The 17,381-nt window shown below is 41.2% G+C and overlaps 1 protein-coding gene across 2 annotated transcripts; it reads right to left on the bottom strand.

The window, feature by feature from the left end:
* Positions 1-179: 179 nt before the first annotated feature.
* LOC112900006 (sucrose nonfermenting 4-like protein) lies at positions 180-7,925 on the bottom strand. 2 transcript variants are annotated; one of them, XM_025968702.1, is made up of 13 exons: positions 7,556-7,921; positions 7,303-7,378; positions 5,752-5,928; positions 5,544-5,660; positions 5,402-5,461; positions 4,860-4,949; positions 4,656-4,787; positions 3,953-4,094; positions 3,686-3,859; positions 2,814-2,877; positions 1,610-1,679; positions 636-735; positions 180-493 (listed from the first exon to the last, which is right to left on the bottom strand). In XM_025968702.1, exons 1-13 carry the CDS (start codon positions 7,621-7,623, stop codon positions 402-404), a joined length of 1,362 nt encoding a protein of 453 aa, XP_025824487.1. In that variant the 5' UTR covers positions 7,624-7,921; the 3' UTR covers positions 180-401. The 2 variants fall into 2 exon arrangements, 1 of the variants encoding a protein (XP_025824487.1); XR_003230145.1 differs by lacking the exon at positions 180-493 and adding an exon at positions 3,539-3,564 and having other exon boundaries at positions 721-735; positions 7,556-7,925.
* Positions 7,926-17,381: the final 9,456 nt, after the last annotated feature.

The raw sequence follows: 17,381 nt of genomic DNA on the forward strand, positions 1-17,381 counted from the left end.
TTCCTTTAATGGCCTTACTGCAAAGGAACACAAAGGAAAACTTTCAATGTTAAAATTAAAAGAGCCAGAGAGAAGTCTCTCTCGAAAGATAACGACACATTACTAAGTTGCAATGCTGCAAAACAGGAATTATCAGTTGGACGAGGGCGAGGCATTCTCATGAGAAGTAAACGTAGCAGTAATGGATGCTGTCCCGATCTCAGTCTGTCATATTTCCGAGGCATTTCCCGATCAGCTGTTCTTTCTTTAATCATGATTCAATCACGCAGAGTTCACGGCACCAGAAAGAACCAAAGGGAGACCAAAAAAGGGAAGACTGACTATCACATTTCCAACAACCTTTTTTATTTTGTCCGAATCAGGTACAAGAAGCTTTCATGTATGGAATGGCTACACAGATGCTATCCAAGAAGAAATGTAAATATGTCTCTCAATGAGATGATTCCTTCCACAAATCTGGTACTTTGTTCAATAACAACCACCCGCCGCACCCCTGATGACAAGGCATACAGTGTGTCAAATTTAAATCAGCATGTCCAATTTCTGATGAAACAGGAGCAATTGATTTCCTGTAATAAATGAAATCCAAACATACTCCTGATGAGATCAGGAACATGAATCATACAAATTAGTACCTGGAATACACAATTCCTCCAAGACTTCAAGCAAGGTACTCGTCTGCAAACACGTATGACACTGTCTTCGGCCCTGCACCTGGTACTGCACATCCAATGCCTAAAAAAGATTAAAGACAACAATGATATTATCCTCTCATAGAGAACCGAGTCTGTCATAAGGCAATGCATGATGATTTACAAAAACAATAGCAGCAACCAATATAAAGTGAATGCATAAGTGGACAAATTATAGCTATGCCTTCCACAGACACGTTGGCATCAAGCTCTCTTGTAAATTTAAAGAAACTTGAACTCAATTCTGTTTAGATTCAAAGCAGGTTGGACTACCAGAAACTCTACAGCAAGTTGATTCGGTATCGCGGCCATCAGTCCATGTCCTTGGGACTCTGCTACCACCTTCCAGATGACAGCCCCAGCCAACACAAGAACTCACATTTGCAAATATGTAGTTCTTGAAACGGGTGAATTATTTTTAAACAAAAATTAACAAGCTATGAAGGAATGTCTGAGAACAGGAAGTCAGGAACCAAGAGGACGTCAGCACCAGGAGCACCTGGAGTACAGTGCAACGCTGGTGTTCCAAGTCTGATGAGAATTGAGAACTCAATAAGGGACTCCAGATTATTTGAGGTCATGGGCCACCTATGATATGTATACACAGATGTAGCAAACAAGCCTAAGGTCAAGTCCACTCCAGTAAAAACAACCAAACCAAATTCAGGTTGTGATTGTAGGAATGGACTTCCTCATTAAATGAGCTATTGGACATAACACTGGAAAATTTCTTGTTTTGTATTTCCTTTTCATGTTCTGATGGACAAAACATCATCATGCAAAAGCATTGTGTTGAGTAATGGCCATCAAATGAAAACCATAGGAATTGCAGTTTTTCACTATGGAACTGAGTATATGCATACAATGCGAAAGAAAATGTAACTTGCGCAATTAAAAAGCAAGAGGTGATGAATTACGTTTTGCACAGTTACTTGTTCAAGTTCAATGCGAGCGTAGACGTCATTCTTCGCCAGAGCCATGATATCACTGCAGAAACAGGCAAGACTGAAAATTAAGATACTCCAAGAGGATAAAAAAAGGCAAATAAAGTAATGGGATCAGCTATGTAAGTTTCTCTTAAGTTAGTCTGAAGATTGTGCCAAGACAGCTTTCATTTTGATTTAATGTACTCGATTTCATGGAACATCATAAAGAGAGCATTCAACCATGTAATATATATACAAAGGTGATATATTAGGGAATCAGTAAAAAAGATAACATGTCTTTGCCAAGTTTCACGAAAACTGGCAAAGAGCTAAGGTTCAGAACATCCAAAATATATTTTTTAAAAAAAAATAAACAAAGATTATGCCAAATGGACAGGAGGTTTAAGAGTGTGTGTTTTCCAACACACAGCAGCCCCTTCTTTTTTAGCTTAATAGATGAACCTATGATGTATTTTTTTCGGGCAAAAGATCACTGGAAGATAAAAGCAGTTAGCTTTTATGGACTTAGGAGAATGATCATAAAATTGGTAGCAGTGCTGGTAAACTGGAAAACATAGTTCTAGCTCCTGAATTTCTAAAAGCCTCGAACAATAGACCCTGAGCACTATCCGGAAACCAGATAAATGTGAAGTTCTCTAGAGTTTAGATCCATAAAAGATTTGTTTTCATTTGAAATACCTTGTTGATATGCATCTTGCTATCTTGGGAATAGATAGATGGTACAGATGTATAAAGGACTGAGCAGAAGAAATGTCAAAAGTCATGGGGTGGCTAAGTAATGGTAAAAGGTAGCAACTAGGATCTCAGGACCGAAGTTTTACAAAAAACAATTTCATTTAGCATAATGTCATTTACCCACACAAAGGCGAATGCCACAAGTAATAGCTAACCACTTTGACCTTATCAAATATCATCACAAAAAGTTCACAGTTCACACCCCCTCCACGAAACACACCATAGCTAGCCAAGTATCGAATGTTGGAGACAACAATAAAAATCAGACAAGGACCAGTTTCTTGACTTATTTTGAGGTGCACTGTGCCATCACACTAAGATGCAGAGGCACAGTGCAACACTTCATCTGGCAGAATCGCAGAAGCCACTTGGTTTCATCAATATAATATAACAGAACAGGATAACAGCGCAGCAAAAGCAAATGTTACAGTATGCAAACCTGAGTGAGTAGACGTCACGGAGGGATCCATTGTCATCAACTATAGGAATTGAGCTTACTCTATCTGGAGAAGAATGAATCGACATAATAGTTCAATTCAGTAACAGTTACTTTATAAAGATTGACAGCTATAAGTTCAGAAGCAGCACATGCAGTTCAAAAAAAAATGGCTTTGAATCTCCGCAAACATGGAAAAAAACAGTAAGCAGTCAAAAAAAAATGGCATTTCAAATGCACTTGGTATGAGTTCATTGCTCATACACAACTTCATACCGTAAATCCATTTGTCTGAATCCTAGTTAACGAACCAGTCAAATAATTCCATAAATACTGATACAACATTGCTCACTAAGTTCTCAAATAGGCTAGTAAAGATGCATTTCCTAATGTGCCACTGCAGCAGCAAACCAGTAAGGTATAAAATTAATTTGTAAGGGAACACATTATACAGATCAATTGTACATTAATCTAGACATTAAATGCTCTTGCTGGGTGCAACATTTAGTTTTGCAGGAATCCAACAGGTAAAACTGAGGAACATTCCTTTTTCCTACTTTAAAAAGTCATGATTCAACAATACCAGAAACTGGATTGTTTCAGTAACAAGTACACAAATTGTAACAGTTGGAGCCTAAAGTGATGCGATGCATGATCCTACCTATCACCTAAGGAGTTACATGTTAGAAAGCTTTCATGCACATTCTGTGGTACAATTTAGTTCATACCTTCACTGTTGATTTGAAATTGTTATCTGCATTATTCAAGAAGAGCTAATCACATGATTAAGTTGATTTCGTAGTAACCTATTGCCGTTTATGATCTTAACAGTTGGGAACATAAATATGAATACTGCATCTGAAATGTCAAGATACCTTGAAGCAGCAGATCCAGGCAGGAATTTAATGGAGAACTCAGTCGCAAAGTTCTGAGCAGTCTGTTACTTGTTCTCCCTGTATGTGGAGACCAAGTACCAATAGGAATATTGAGAAGCTGATTGTGCAGAAGAGAAAAACCTTCAGCCTGTTCTTGTAGCTTCGAGAAAAGAACTAAAAACATCAACAAGATAAAAGTTAGTTTAATTTGACACAGCTGAAATTAATCAAGTAATGGGTCATTAGTCTTATAGAACAATATCATACATTTCAAAATCCCCTGAAGGGTTGCAAGATTAAGCAAAGGCATCCCTGATGAATCTGGCAACGACTTAAAGATAGGAACTGAAGATATTTCATTTCTGATTATAGTCAGTGCCACATCCACTAAATTATCTGAATCCTTAACCTGAAGAAAGACATATAGCGCCATAAGATAGAAAAATAAGTGTTTACTAGAAATGTTTAGCTCCAATCAATGCAGAATATTCAAGAAAAACTATTGTGAGATTATTACAAGTCCAGTCCCTCCCAGCCCACGAGAAAAGGCACCATCCTTAGTACAGGAGAAAAGAATCTCATATTGCCATGCACATTCCTCAATGAGCAGGTCAAATAATCATAAGGAACAATATTCCAAAAAGTGAAAAAAAAAGTTATATCCATTTTTATCTTCATTCGTGACACAACCTCATTCATCATCACCATATACATCTTTTCTACAATCATTTGACAGATTTTGATGGGGCAAATAATGGTAATATCTATTAGTGTCAATTTTGTTCCTCTTGCAAGGTGATAGACAATTTGGAGTTCGCCTGACACAGATGGCATTAAGATTAATATTATATTGGAGACCATATTAAGAATCCCGTACACAATATCTTTTCAGATTTTGATGGTGCTGTTTAACTGTTTATACAGAAAAATAAATTGAAAAAAAAAATCTGGCAGATATATGGAGAAGTACATGAATTAATGGCCTTCTCTGCATGGCAGCACCATCAGGCCCACCATAAAACTGCAGTTTTGCTTCTTTCCAAGCAGAAATGGGATGCATTTCAAGCTCTTCATTGCCAAGAGCCCTTATGTTTCTCTGCAACTGCAGAGCAAACAATAATCAGTAAAAACATAAAATGCCTTCAAGGAGAAACTCTGGTTTATTCATTCTTACCTTTCTCAACATTAATACAAAATCAGATGCAGTGAGCATGCCTGTTATGGTTCCCTGATGGTCGTCCCAGAGAGGAACTAAAGCAAGGCCCTGAAAACACAAAAAGTTAATTGAAAGCTACTCTAAAATGATTTAATCAGCAGAAGGGGACACCAAAGTTGGCTAGAGGTCCACACGGTATATGACGACAACACGCACAAACAATAATTTAACAGGCAAATAGGACCTTAAAAGGGCACAATTGCCTATTTGTCAAAGTTATTTCATTCTGAATGGATGTAAAGTCATGCCAGTTGTAGTTGCAGGTACAGATGAAAGAAATGCCTGCTTCTAGGAGTTTTGTTGTTTGTCCAGTTATAGACCATAATAAATAAAATAAATTTAACTGCTTCTAAAAATGAGGATGATAGTTTCCAGAACATCTTCGAAAATTCTTCAATAATAAAAATAAAACAGAACAAAGTTCATGTGAGAGCAAAGGAGCACCACAAAGGAAAAATGAATGTTTTGAGCAATTCTTCCAAGAACAGCAGCACACATACCTCGTCATGCATTATTTTAAATGCTTGCTTAACAGGAAGCTGAGTGTCCAAAATTGCTAGCTGAAATGTTCATATGAACACCAATTATTCACATAGTCTAAAGCAAAATGATAACTTATAAGTTACAAGGAAAGAACCTAACCTTGCTAGAAAGAGGAACAACATCATATATGGTATTATGTAATAATATTCCAGAGATCCTATGGCGGAAAACTGCTATTTGCATGCCTGGGTTTTGAGATGAAGGCTCTGGAGGCATCTGTTTGGACATTAAGACCACAGTATATAACAGATCTATAGTTCAGGAATATGCAAAACAGAAAATACAATATCAAACTTTTAAGACATACTGTTGTCAAAATGGTACCCTCATCCATATTAATTCCTCTGATAGGAGAAGGCTCTGGCTGCACAACTTGTTGTGCATTGTTTTCCACAAGCACTTCATTGCTGATCAGTCCATATTCATCACGCATAATGGGTTTCGACTCATCACACCTCCAGACACCATCAACCAAAAATCGGTACTGAATTGCACCAGAAGGAAACATAAATGTATGTAATGGCACCAAAAAGAAAAGTAACAGGAGCAAGAGAATATTTTATGCAATAGCCGGGCAGTGTGCACTGGTACAGTAAATATCCAATAGTGGAATATCATCTTCAAATAGTTTGCTAACCTTTGAATGGAACCAAACAATCACATGTGAACATTATAGCTGACAGAATTACAAATAACAAAGGTGTGAGTTTGGTACCAATGCGCAATGTTACCTCCAAGAATTACATAGAAAATAAATCAAAAAAAGCCAAACATCTAATATAAAAACCCATTGTGAATATGCCAAATATCTAATGTTTCTATCAATTGCTAGGAATTGGAAGAAATATATCTTGAAGAAATGGTTCGCAATAGTTGGTTGCTAAATAAGGACAGCCGAGAATTAAGGGGCATTCAGTACGTATTTAGTGTAACTGCAAGTATTAATTGCCACCAGGGAAAAAGAGTCACAATAAATAAATTCCCTGTACACATGGAACGAAATGACAAAAGTGGAAACCTTAGAGACAGAGGTATGACTGTATTTAACAGTAACTCACTTTATAATGACACTGAAGGGATGCTTATGTGATGCAGCAACCAACTGTTGTGACATTTTCCTTTATGGCAGTCACTACACGACGGCTAAAGCCCCTTGTCGGAAACGACAGAGACAGTGGGATGTGGGCGGTACCCGGACACCTATGCCACGTCTGCCGCTATAGGATATACCAACCTTTTAACACCTATGTCCATGGTTTATGCAACGTTAGAACCCAAGACTGGTGAACTACATTACTGAATAAGGAGTTCCAAATGCCGAATACCGCCCATGAACCATGTATTTGAGATCAGAAGATACTTAACTCCAATATTCATTTCAACATTCACTAACTACCAATGGAAAACCATCCACGTGCCCCACAAAAATCCAGCGGGTACATCAGCTATGCATAGAAACAGAATAGCTCCCTCCAAGACACCAACAACACTTCCCACCTTGGGCACGCAAGGATCATCAGCGACCGCACACACCACCACCCAGCGCCTCAACACCCACCCGCTACAACTACCAACTAACCGCAGATGCATTTCTTCCCGTAGCAGTCTGGCAAAACCGCACACCGCGACATACCAAGCGGAATCAAACCCAGGATCCCTATCTGTCATCAAGCATAATTCTAAACAGTCATGGAAAGTAACAACCGTGCAAGATAAAGGCTCAATTCTATCCACAAGGACGCCAATCGAGAACTCGCAGACATACCTATCCAGAGCAAACTACCAAGCAGTGGAACAAATCCAAGCGCGGGAACGACGACACACAATCAATCAGGCGCGAGGCGAAGCAGCGACCCACCTGGTAAACCCCGGGGGGCAGATCGAAGACGACCTGGAACTCGGTCCCGACCAGCGCCATGGGGTACTCCCTCCACCTGCGACCACAAAGCAAGAGCGGGAACCAGGAATCAGGCATTACATCCCCCTCTGCCACCGCAAAGCCGAACCCAGACGGGGAGAAACCGCAAAAAAAAAAAAACAAAGGCCGCCCCCGCCTTCCCCACACCCCCGGCCCCGGGACGGGACCTCCGGTGACCAGTGTCCGTACTCACCCGGTGAAGCTGCCGCAGAAGGCGGCGTGCCGGCCGCCGTACGGCCACGAGAAGCGCTGCAGCACCATGGGGGAACCCTAGCGACGCGCGAGGAGAGCGGGCGGGCGAGGGAGGGAGGGGGAGCAGCGCCGGCGCCCCCGACGCCGACCAGCCGACCGACCGACCAAACCCTAGCCCCGCGGGAGCGAGCCCATCCGCGGGGACCCAGACGGCCGGCCCGGATTATATGGGCGCTGGGGGGAGGGAGGCGCACGCAGACGCAGGCAAGGAGGCGGAAGAGGAAATTTGGTGTGAAAGGGGGAGCAGGGTGTGGGAAGCGGAGCGAGGGAGGAGTGAGGAGGGGAGGGCGGGGGGGTGTTGGAGCGCGTGTGGGCGTGTGCGCCTACGGCGTCCGCGCCCTGGTTTTTTTGTTGGCTTTGCGCTTTGGGTTGGTTCGGGTTGTTGGTGGGTACGGCGGTTTCTTCCTCGCTTCGCCTTTGCTGCTGCCGCTGCGCTAGCCCACGGTCGCTTCCATTTTTTCAACTTTTTTTATTGGGTTTTGCCCTGAAATTTCTGGGGGTGTTTGTGCTGGTGGTGCTCCTTTGGGCCGGCAGGGAATGATTGGCCGGCGCTTTGCTCGTGGCGGGCGTCTGTGGGTTTTACTTGTTGCCTGTGCTTGGATGATGTGGGTTTTTTTTCCCTCTCCCCTTTTGAGCTTCTCTTCTTTCACCTTTTCGTTAGGGCCTTTTTGAGGTGCGTGTGTCAATCAAAAAGAGGGAGAAAACGTGCTTAGCAGGGGATGTTTTATCCTCTAGTGCAGTTATATGCTACGTGAGGTGACAGTGGACAGATTTGATGCTCGATAGGCTAGTGATAAAGTCTTACGGAGCAGAAAATTGACATCAGTAATGGAGAACACGGCGCACTTTCGTGTCGGACATGCTACAAGAACACGTGTCGGTGGACCTAGTAGGGCGAGCGGCGTCTAGCCAAAAGATAGACGGAGGGCGGCGATGGTGGTGGCGGCATATGCTATGCATCATTATAGATTGATTGACGTCAAAGAAACTAGACGTATATGTTGGAAAATAGAGATAGACCATCTTTAAAGTAGTCTTGTAAGCATCTCAGTAGTACATCGTCTGATGTATTACTCTACTTTCATGGTGAAACGACTAGTCAAGAAAAAGGAAGAATAAATTCACTCTAATATCAACCTTTATCTGATGTGTTCTTTTACATGTTGGAGAGTTTTTTATACTTTTAGGTTAAAGCTTTCTTAAGCTAACACACAATAAAAAATGTTTTGAATTTTGATAGATTGAGTTTCCAAATGGATGCTCAATTGTAGAGGTTTGCATAATAACGCAAATGATGAGATTGGGTTTCAACCTTTTTGAGGAACTATTTAAGAGATTTCTCAAAGCAATGGAACATGCTGAGGTAAGATGGTATGAATTTTGTTTCTCCGTACTGTCATTGTTTTCATTTAGTAGATGGGAGTTGGCGTTACTAATAGAAAACACATTAGTACTTTCGTTATGTGTATATGAAGTATACCTCATGTGTCTCGGATGATGACTATAGGATGGATTTGTAGCTTTTATCACTGTTGTAGCTCTTTGATGCCCAAGAAGCTATACACTTGTGCAAGAGATACATTATCCTTGGAGTGTAGTCTATTGAGAATCTCGACATTTGAATTTACAATTCGTGATGGCTTTCTTTACAAACATAATTTATTATTGAAGCTTTACTCTTCAATGGCATAGGGTTGATGGAGGAAGGGACCAAGAAATATCTTCAGTTTTGCCCAGCATTTTTATTTGGTTTGATTATCTATACCTTTTGAGCCTTTTACAATAAACTATAGATCCTCTATACAGTTTTCCAAGATAACAAAGATGAGCTGCAAGGAATATTTCATTTTTTTAGTTCAGATACTCTCTCCATCCCAATTATAATTTGTTTTGGCTTTTTAGATACATATTTTTTGTTGTATCCAGATATAGTATACATCTAGGTGCATAATAAAATATATGTACCTAGAAAAGCCAAAATAAATTGTAATTTAGGATAGAGAGAGTATATTTGATTCATAAAGTCCACAAAATCCATAAAATTAAGGTGTCATTCTTTACTGTAACGGATAGCACACATAGCCCTTATTAGCTTTCTTTAATATAGCATACATGCATTGCTAATGATCACATGTTATTGAAGCATGCATAGGCATGCTAGAAGCTAATCATGGCAACTATCGACTATCGTAGATAATTTAGGCCGCTTGACATCAAGAACTTAAGCTAGGCACCAGTGCAACATAGACTATATCCTAGGTCCACAATATAGTCTTATTGGTTCCACAGTCACGGGCCAGGAATTGCTGCGCACCATCGTTGTGCAATCGCGGTTTTCCTTCTTGAACATTGATGATAGGAATCTTGTACTTTTAAACCGAAAATGAAAAGTAGGATTATACAATTTTTACAATTACACAATTCTAGGAACTTTAGGGCTATGGTGGACCTGTTCTTGTGCATAGGGGCTCATTTAGCCCGGAAACTAAATAAAACATTAATTATATTTGTTGATATTTGACGTTTAAAACAAAATTTTGGTTTTTAAAATGCAATACCATTTCACTCACAGTATAATAAAACTATTAATATATATATGTACCAGGTTGAACATTGGAATAAAAAAATAGAACCTGGCTCTCACAAACTCGTTTACCTTTATATTTGCTTTTTTAGAACATGCAACACTTGTGTATAAGAATTGAGATAATTCATGAAAGCCCTCTAGATCGATAGTATAAGTAGGTGGTGGTGCAAGACATATATATTCATTTTAGGATTTTTTTTCACTCCAACATGCTTAAGCTTGTTTCATAAGAAATGCTTAGGTTTGACCATCGATAATATGAAAAAAGAAGTATGTAGAGAATGTGAGATAGATAACTTGAAATGTATTTATGATAGTATTCATTCGCATTTATTTAAAATCCCATATTTTCAATTACTTGTCAAAGTGTCACCTTGCAAACCATATCGCCAGTATCCTAAACATTATATGTTTTGAACAGAAGGGAGTGTATATCTTTTTTAAAAAAAAGTGTACAATATAGGAAAACGAATATTTAAAAAAAATAGAACTTGTCTCTGACAAACTCGTTTACCTTTATATTTGCTTTTTTAGAACATGCAACACTTGCATATAAGAATTGAGATAATTCATGAAAGCCCTCTAGATCGATAGTATAAGTAGGTGGTGATGCAAGACATATATATGCCGCCCAATTTATTTTAGGATTTTTTTCACTCCAACATGCTTAATAAATTTGTTTCAAAAGAAATGCTTAGGTTTAACCATCGATATATGTAAAGAAGTATGTAGAGAACGAATTTACCTTGAAATGTATTTTATGATAGTATTGGACCGCATTTATTTAAAATCAAATATTTTCAATTACTCATCAAAGTGTCGCCTGGCAAACCAAATCATCAGTAAATATTATATATTTTAAACCGAAGGGAGTATTATATATATCTCTTTTTTAGAAAAGTGCACATTATAGGAAAACAAATATTTGAAAAATGTCAAAGATAGCAGCAGGATTTATATTTTGGGTCAGAGAGTGGGTCTCTGTTACTCGACCATTTTTTATAAGAGAACTAACCCGGCCCATGAGTTCACCCAAGGTCAAAAACCAGGCATGGCATACCAAAAGCAGACGACGGACAAATGCCAGTACGGCACGCCGGCACCTCTAGATCACCCCAAGTGGGGCCGCAGGGTTGTCTATATTGACAGTCCTAGCTGAAACTCTACAAGGTCCCTTAATTAAAAAAGAATGCCAAAACTTTCAGAGCACACTTTTTCTCCAGCCCCTGGGTTACTTTGGAGGAGAGTGATGATAACACAGCAGGGCATGGACTACTCTTTGGCTCCTGACGTGCTGCAAGAGAATCTGCGCCCTTTTTCTATCCGGACGTGATGGAATGAATCCGGCGTAACATTTGGGGGCGCCCGGGGTGGTTGCCGTCAATCTCAGGTGAGCAGCCTCCATCAGATAATAATAATAATGTTTCCACGACGTGACAGGGTGGAAAAACTTTGGTTAAGAGTGTGTTCGTTTCCTGGGGTATAAAGTTTAGAGGGGTCACATCAAAAAAAATCTTATCATTTAGAAGTATTAAATAAAGTTTAATTACAAAACTAATTGCAGAACCCTAGGGCTAATTCGCGAGACGAATCTAATGAGGTATATTAGTCCATGATTAGCGGATGATTACTGTAGCATCACTGTGGCAAATTATGGATTAATTAGGCTCATTAAATTTGTCTCGCGAATTAGCACCCATCTGTGCAAAAAGTTTTGTAATTAGATTTTATTTAATACTTCTAAATGATAAAATTCTTTTTGATGTGATGGATCTAAAATTTAGAGGGCAGGAAACGAACAGTGCCTAAGTTTTTATTTTTATTTGTGGCGTAACCATGCATAGAAGCAAGCGCCCATTTTTTTTTTTTGCTGCCAACCCTCAAGTGCTAACGTGGCGACGGTGCGCGTACTAGGTCCAGAACCCACATGGATTAATCTGGAGGGAATTACTAGCAAGCTTCGAAATGTGTCTCGGTCGTAGTACTACGGAGAAACGTAATCTTTTATTTGTTGTTGTTGTTGTTTTCCGCCGCTGTAGATGTCGTCACCGTAAAAAGTTACTGGGACACTCCACCCAAATCATTGAACGGTCGATGCGTGTGCATGGTACGGCAACAGGGACGTTCCCCGTCGGGGAACCGGACGGACCGGAGAAGAACGTTCTCATCATATCCGCCACGATGTAGGTTAAAGTTGAAATTATCACATTGTTTATATATGAGGTGCTTGTAGAAAAGTAGATGGATCTTGCTGACCCTGCGTTCGATGCTTGAAGACGACGGAGAGTTCGGCGATGCTTGTGAGGCAACTTTTTTTTTTCTCTAAAAATATTAGTGCAAGAGTGGAGGCTTGTCCACGCTTACCACTATGATCATACTATACGCACCTTATCTAGCTTATTATGAACGTCTATCTAGACTTTTATAGGTGTAGAATTTCATGTAAAGTAAGTTTTTATGTGCAAACGAAACTTCTTATGGTAGAAGTTGGTAGCTAGGCAGCTAGCAACAAACAGGTGCTCTGGATCCGAGAAAGAAAAAAATTAGGAGAAATAGAGTAGTACAATAATGCTGTCCGTTTCATACTAATAGAACGAAGAATGGATAAGGCGCCAAAGAACAGCTGTTGGGGAGCAGGAAAGGACGGCGATAGCAAGGAAACGAGAGGGAGATCGATCGAGAAAAAAAGGAAAAAGCAGGGTTATTACAAGAAGAAACCAATGGCCGGAGACAACCAGGTGGCTCCATTTTTAATCGATGATCGCGATGACTGCATATCATATGCTTCGGAGGATCATCAAGTGACGATTCTAAGAATCGACCGGAAATATGATGATGCCCATAAGCGAAAAGTCAGGCCGAACGAAGGAACCTGCCGGGAAGAAAAGGTCAGTCCGGTCTGTCAGTGGTTGTTGCGATGCGTGGAACCTAGTTGTTCCCCGAAACGGAAACTGGTAGGACCTGGCAATGGACAAAGGTTACGGTTGCAGACTCGCAGAATTACTTATCTTATTCGGCTCAGGGAAAGATCCCGACCGTCCAATATTATTCAGTTGGTTTGGAAATGGGCGAGCAAAATAAGAGAGAGAGAGAGAGAGAGAGAGGGGCGCCGTGGATGTCATCACTGCTTTGCATTGGGAATGGGCCGGATTTCGTCTAAGCACACAAGAAGAAACGGGTCTACCCGAAAAAAAAGTAATGACTTCGTATCAACCAGCCGTAATTTTAGTCTTCTGCACGGCATACTTGATCCGCCGTCATCCACCATTAAGCAGCCACGAAGATAGACGAGTTTTCCACTCGCCACGTGAGCAACCGTTTCCTGAGCCCCTAATTAGTTTTCACATACAAAACCTCCCCAGTCATTTCGCCCCTAATAATTTTTCAGAGACAAAACCTCCTCAGTCATTTCGCCCCTTTCCCCCTCTCTAGGGTTAGCCTCTCTCTTTCGCGTCCCTTGGCGGATTCATTTTCGCCCTCAGATCCGGCGATTTCAAGCAGTGGTAGGCGTAGATCGGAACTGGAGAGGTAAGGAGCAGGCACGGAGGTGAGTCAGTGCCCGAGAAATCCTAATACAGTACGAGTTGAAATCGCGTCGAGAGTGGACTCCTCGATCTCCTTAGCTAGGTTAGGGAGTATAGGTTAGGGAGTATGGGAGCGAGCTCCTTCAGTAACATAACATAAAGTATTAGTTGGGAACCAGTAAACGGAGCGTTACGGGAAGTATGGAAGTGAGGCTCTTTCAGTAACATAGAGTATTAGTCGGAAACTGGTAAACTGAGCGTTACTGTAAGTATGGAAGCGAGACCCCTTCAGTAACATAGAGTACTGGTCGGGAACTGGCAAACTGAGTGTTACTGGAAGTATGGGAGCGAGACCCTTTTAGTAACATAGAGTACTAATTGGGAACTAGTAAATTAAGCGTTACTAGAAGTATGGGAGCGAGGCCCCTTCAGTAATATAGAGTACTAGCCGGGAACCAGTAAACGGAGCGTTACTGGAAGTATGGGAGCGAAGTCCCTTCAGTAACATAAAGTACCAGTTGGGACCTAGTAAAAGGAGCATTACTAGAAGTATTTGATAGATAATCATGTAGATGCTTTATTTGGCTAATTAACGGGTTCCACTAGTCGTTGCCAAATGAGGCAACCACTTTTGTTGGTCACATGACTCGGTTGTGACAGGGTTCCCTGAATTTAGTCTTAAAGAAATTGAATCATTTTCTTTTTTCCCAAGCCCATTCCCGATAGCCCTATCCTTAGCCCCCGAGCGTTGGTAAAAAAGGCTCGTGACATGAGAAGCAGGTGACAAGAGATCGGCTAGAAAAAGGTTGCACTAATTAGGTTGGACATTCATTGGGCACGTTTGAGAGCAGTATAGCAACAAAGTCATGATTAACCCAAATAATAAACATAAATGGTGACCCTGACTAAGTGGTAAAAAGGGGTTCTTTGAGGTTTACGGAACCCCTTGTTTTGAGATATAGTCCCAAAATAATGGTTGAAAAAATAAAACACCTAAAAGACACTAAGAAAACCTCCTTGTCGGGTACTTAACTTATAAATAAATCATTATTCGGGTAGTCCTGTCAGCTTTCTTCGTAGTCTTTGTTGAGTGGTGGAGCTCCCAGGGTCCTCCGAAGGGTTTGACATTTGAAGATGGAATGCTTGCTCTTCGAGTGCCATGAGCATCACTTGTGGAGAGCCTCCTCAAAACGTTCCTTTGAGCTAAGGGTTTTGAAAGGACCTCAAGATGCCTAGAGGGGGGGGTGAATAGGCTAATCTGCAACTTAAAAACACTTCGAGCACGGTTAGCAACACAAGTGTCCGGATATTCCGGATATATGTCCGGATACTCCGGATACAGTGTCCGGAGTCTCCGGATATAATGTCCGGACTATCCGGATATGAGAGAAAATGCTACTAATCACAGATGGAGATGCTGTAAATTGAATCCAATAAATTTAGAGGGACAAGTGATACCTTTGAAGTGTTTCTCACCAGTAGTTTTACTCCTGAGACTTGTACAATGATAGATCGGCCTCAAACCCTAAAAGGTTAGTCTCACAAGCAAACTAATGCAAATGTACACTAAAATTGCGAGAGAGACACAGAATTTGTTTCCCGAAGTTCACTCCCAAAGGAGCTACGTCTCCGTTGAGGAAGAATTCAAGAGACGGTGCTCAAGAACTCCTATGCTCCTCTCCCAAGGGTGAGACCAACGCTCAAACCCTAGGGACACTTTACTATGAATTCCTCGGAGAGGAATGAAGATTACAAACCAGCTGTGATACTTACAAACCAATCACGCAATCACAAGCGACGCCTAGCCGTCTAGGAGCTTGGAGCTCCAAGAGTAATAAACTAGAATCCACGGGCTAGACTTGGTTTGATGTGCTCAAGAGATGAAATCAAGGCTTACTTGCACAATCTTAGCTCTTGCAACAATCTCACTTCAAACCCCAACGAAAATCACTCAAGAATGAAACAAATGGGGAGTGAGAAGGCTCTCTTTGGGTTTTCTGCAGTTCTGGTCGAAAATGAGCAAGAGAGAGAGAGTGAGAGGGGGGTATGGGGTATTTATACCCCCTCTCCCAGAAACTAACCGTTGGGAGAGCGGTACCCGGAAACTCCGGGTATATGTCCGGATACTCCGGACATAGGGGTCCGGAGACTCCGGACCAAACTGGTTTTGCAGACCGGTAACAGTAACCCGGACACTCCGGGTATACGTCCGGATACTCCGGACATTCTGTCCGGACATTCCGGACTGGGACCCGGACACTCTGGGTTAGACACTGAATTTCACATTTAAGTCCCCTTTTGAGTGTTGAGATGGTTTCTTATGATTTTTGTGGGTTCTCTTGAGCACAACTACCATGTCTACACTAGTGGATCACAGTTCCCCTTGATAGTACGGCGTTCCTATACTCAATTTCAAAAATAAAATCTAGTCTTTAAGAACACTTGAGGACGCCGCTTTTCATATCCTTTTTGAGGGTTCACGCTTCTCTAAAAGCTTTGCTTAGTCACCATTAGCACCTGCACACATGCTTAATAACACGATTAAATATACATGTGCTTTGTCATATATCACCAAAACCCACTTAGGGGCCTAGATATCTTTCAATCTCGCCCTTTTTGGTGATTGATGACAACCCACATGTATCTCATTTGATAACCATAAAAATGTAATCTTAAGCATGTAAAGAGCTCCCCCTTAATGTATGCCATGAATTTGAATTTCAAATTGACTTCTCTAAAGTCAAGATTGGCATATTTAGAAAAAGATATGGAAACTCTTTATACATTCTACAGTGGGGTGAGCATGTGTGTGCTGAAAAGTGTGTGATGCAAAAGTCATGTCATATAATCAAGAAACACTAGTGTTTGATCAAGATAACCCGGAGACTCCGGGTTTCAATCCGGAGACTCCGGACCATGTGTCCGGAGTATCCGGAAGAATGTCCGGAGTATCCGGACCATCAGGTCAGAACACAGAAAAATAACATTGCATCATAATCAAATTAAGATCACATTATCAGCTCATCCTTAAAAACAAACTGAAACTAGTAGACAACAGAGTAGCACACATTACAAAGTTCACACCACATAGTCCTTACATGACAAATTGTTCAAAAGAAACGCATAAAGTTGATACAAAGCCCAAATGAGTGCATAAATGACATCTTCACTCCCCCTTTGTCATCAAGTGCCAAAAAGGAGAGGAAAAATGGCAAGAAGGTCTTCTACTCATCATCATCGTGGGCATCCTCATCGGAGGTGTCCTCATCCTCATCCGAATCGGGAATTTCGCGGTAGTTTGGAGGTGCTTCTTCCTCGGTCTCTTCCTCTTCATCAAATATCTCTTGGCCACGAGGAGGAGAGCGACGGGATCGTGTGGGGGCACGTGTGCGCTGACGTGGGCGAGGAAGAGGAGCATGGGCAGCAGCAGTGGCGGCCTCATCCGCAGCATCCCATTCGGCAAATGGGTCATCAAACTCGGGCAACTCATGGTATAGATCCGCCGGAAGCCCCAAGTGACTCTTAATCTCAATAATGTCACGGCGGTTTTCATTGATCTCTTGAGTTGCAGTCTTGCACATACAGAATATGCTCTTTAGAGCTCTCTTGATAAAAGAATCATGATGACCACGACGAGAGGAAGAAGGACCCGAATA

Source organism: Panicum hallii, chromosome 7 (genome assembly GCF_002211085.1).
Source record: "Panicum hallii strain FIL2 chromosome 7, PHallii_v3.1, whole genome shotgun sequence".
NCBI lineage: Eukaryota > Viridiplantae > Streptophyta > Magnoliopsida > Poales > Poaceae > Panicum > Panicum hallii.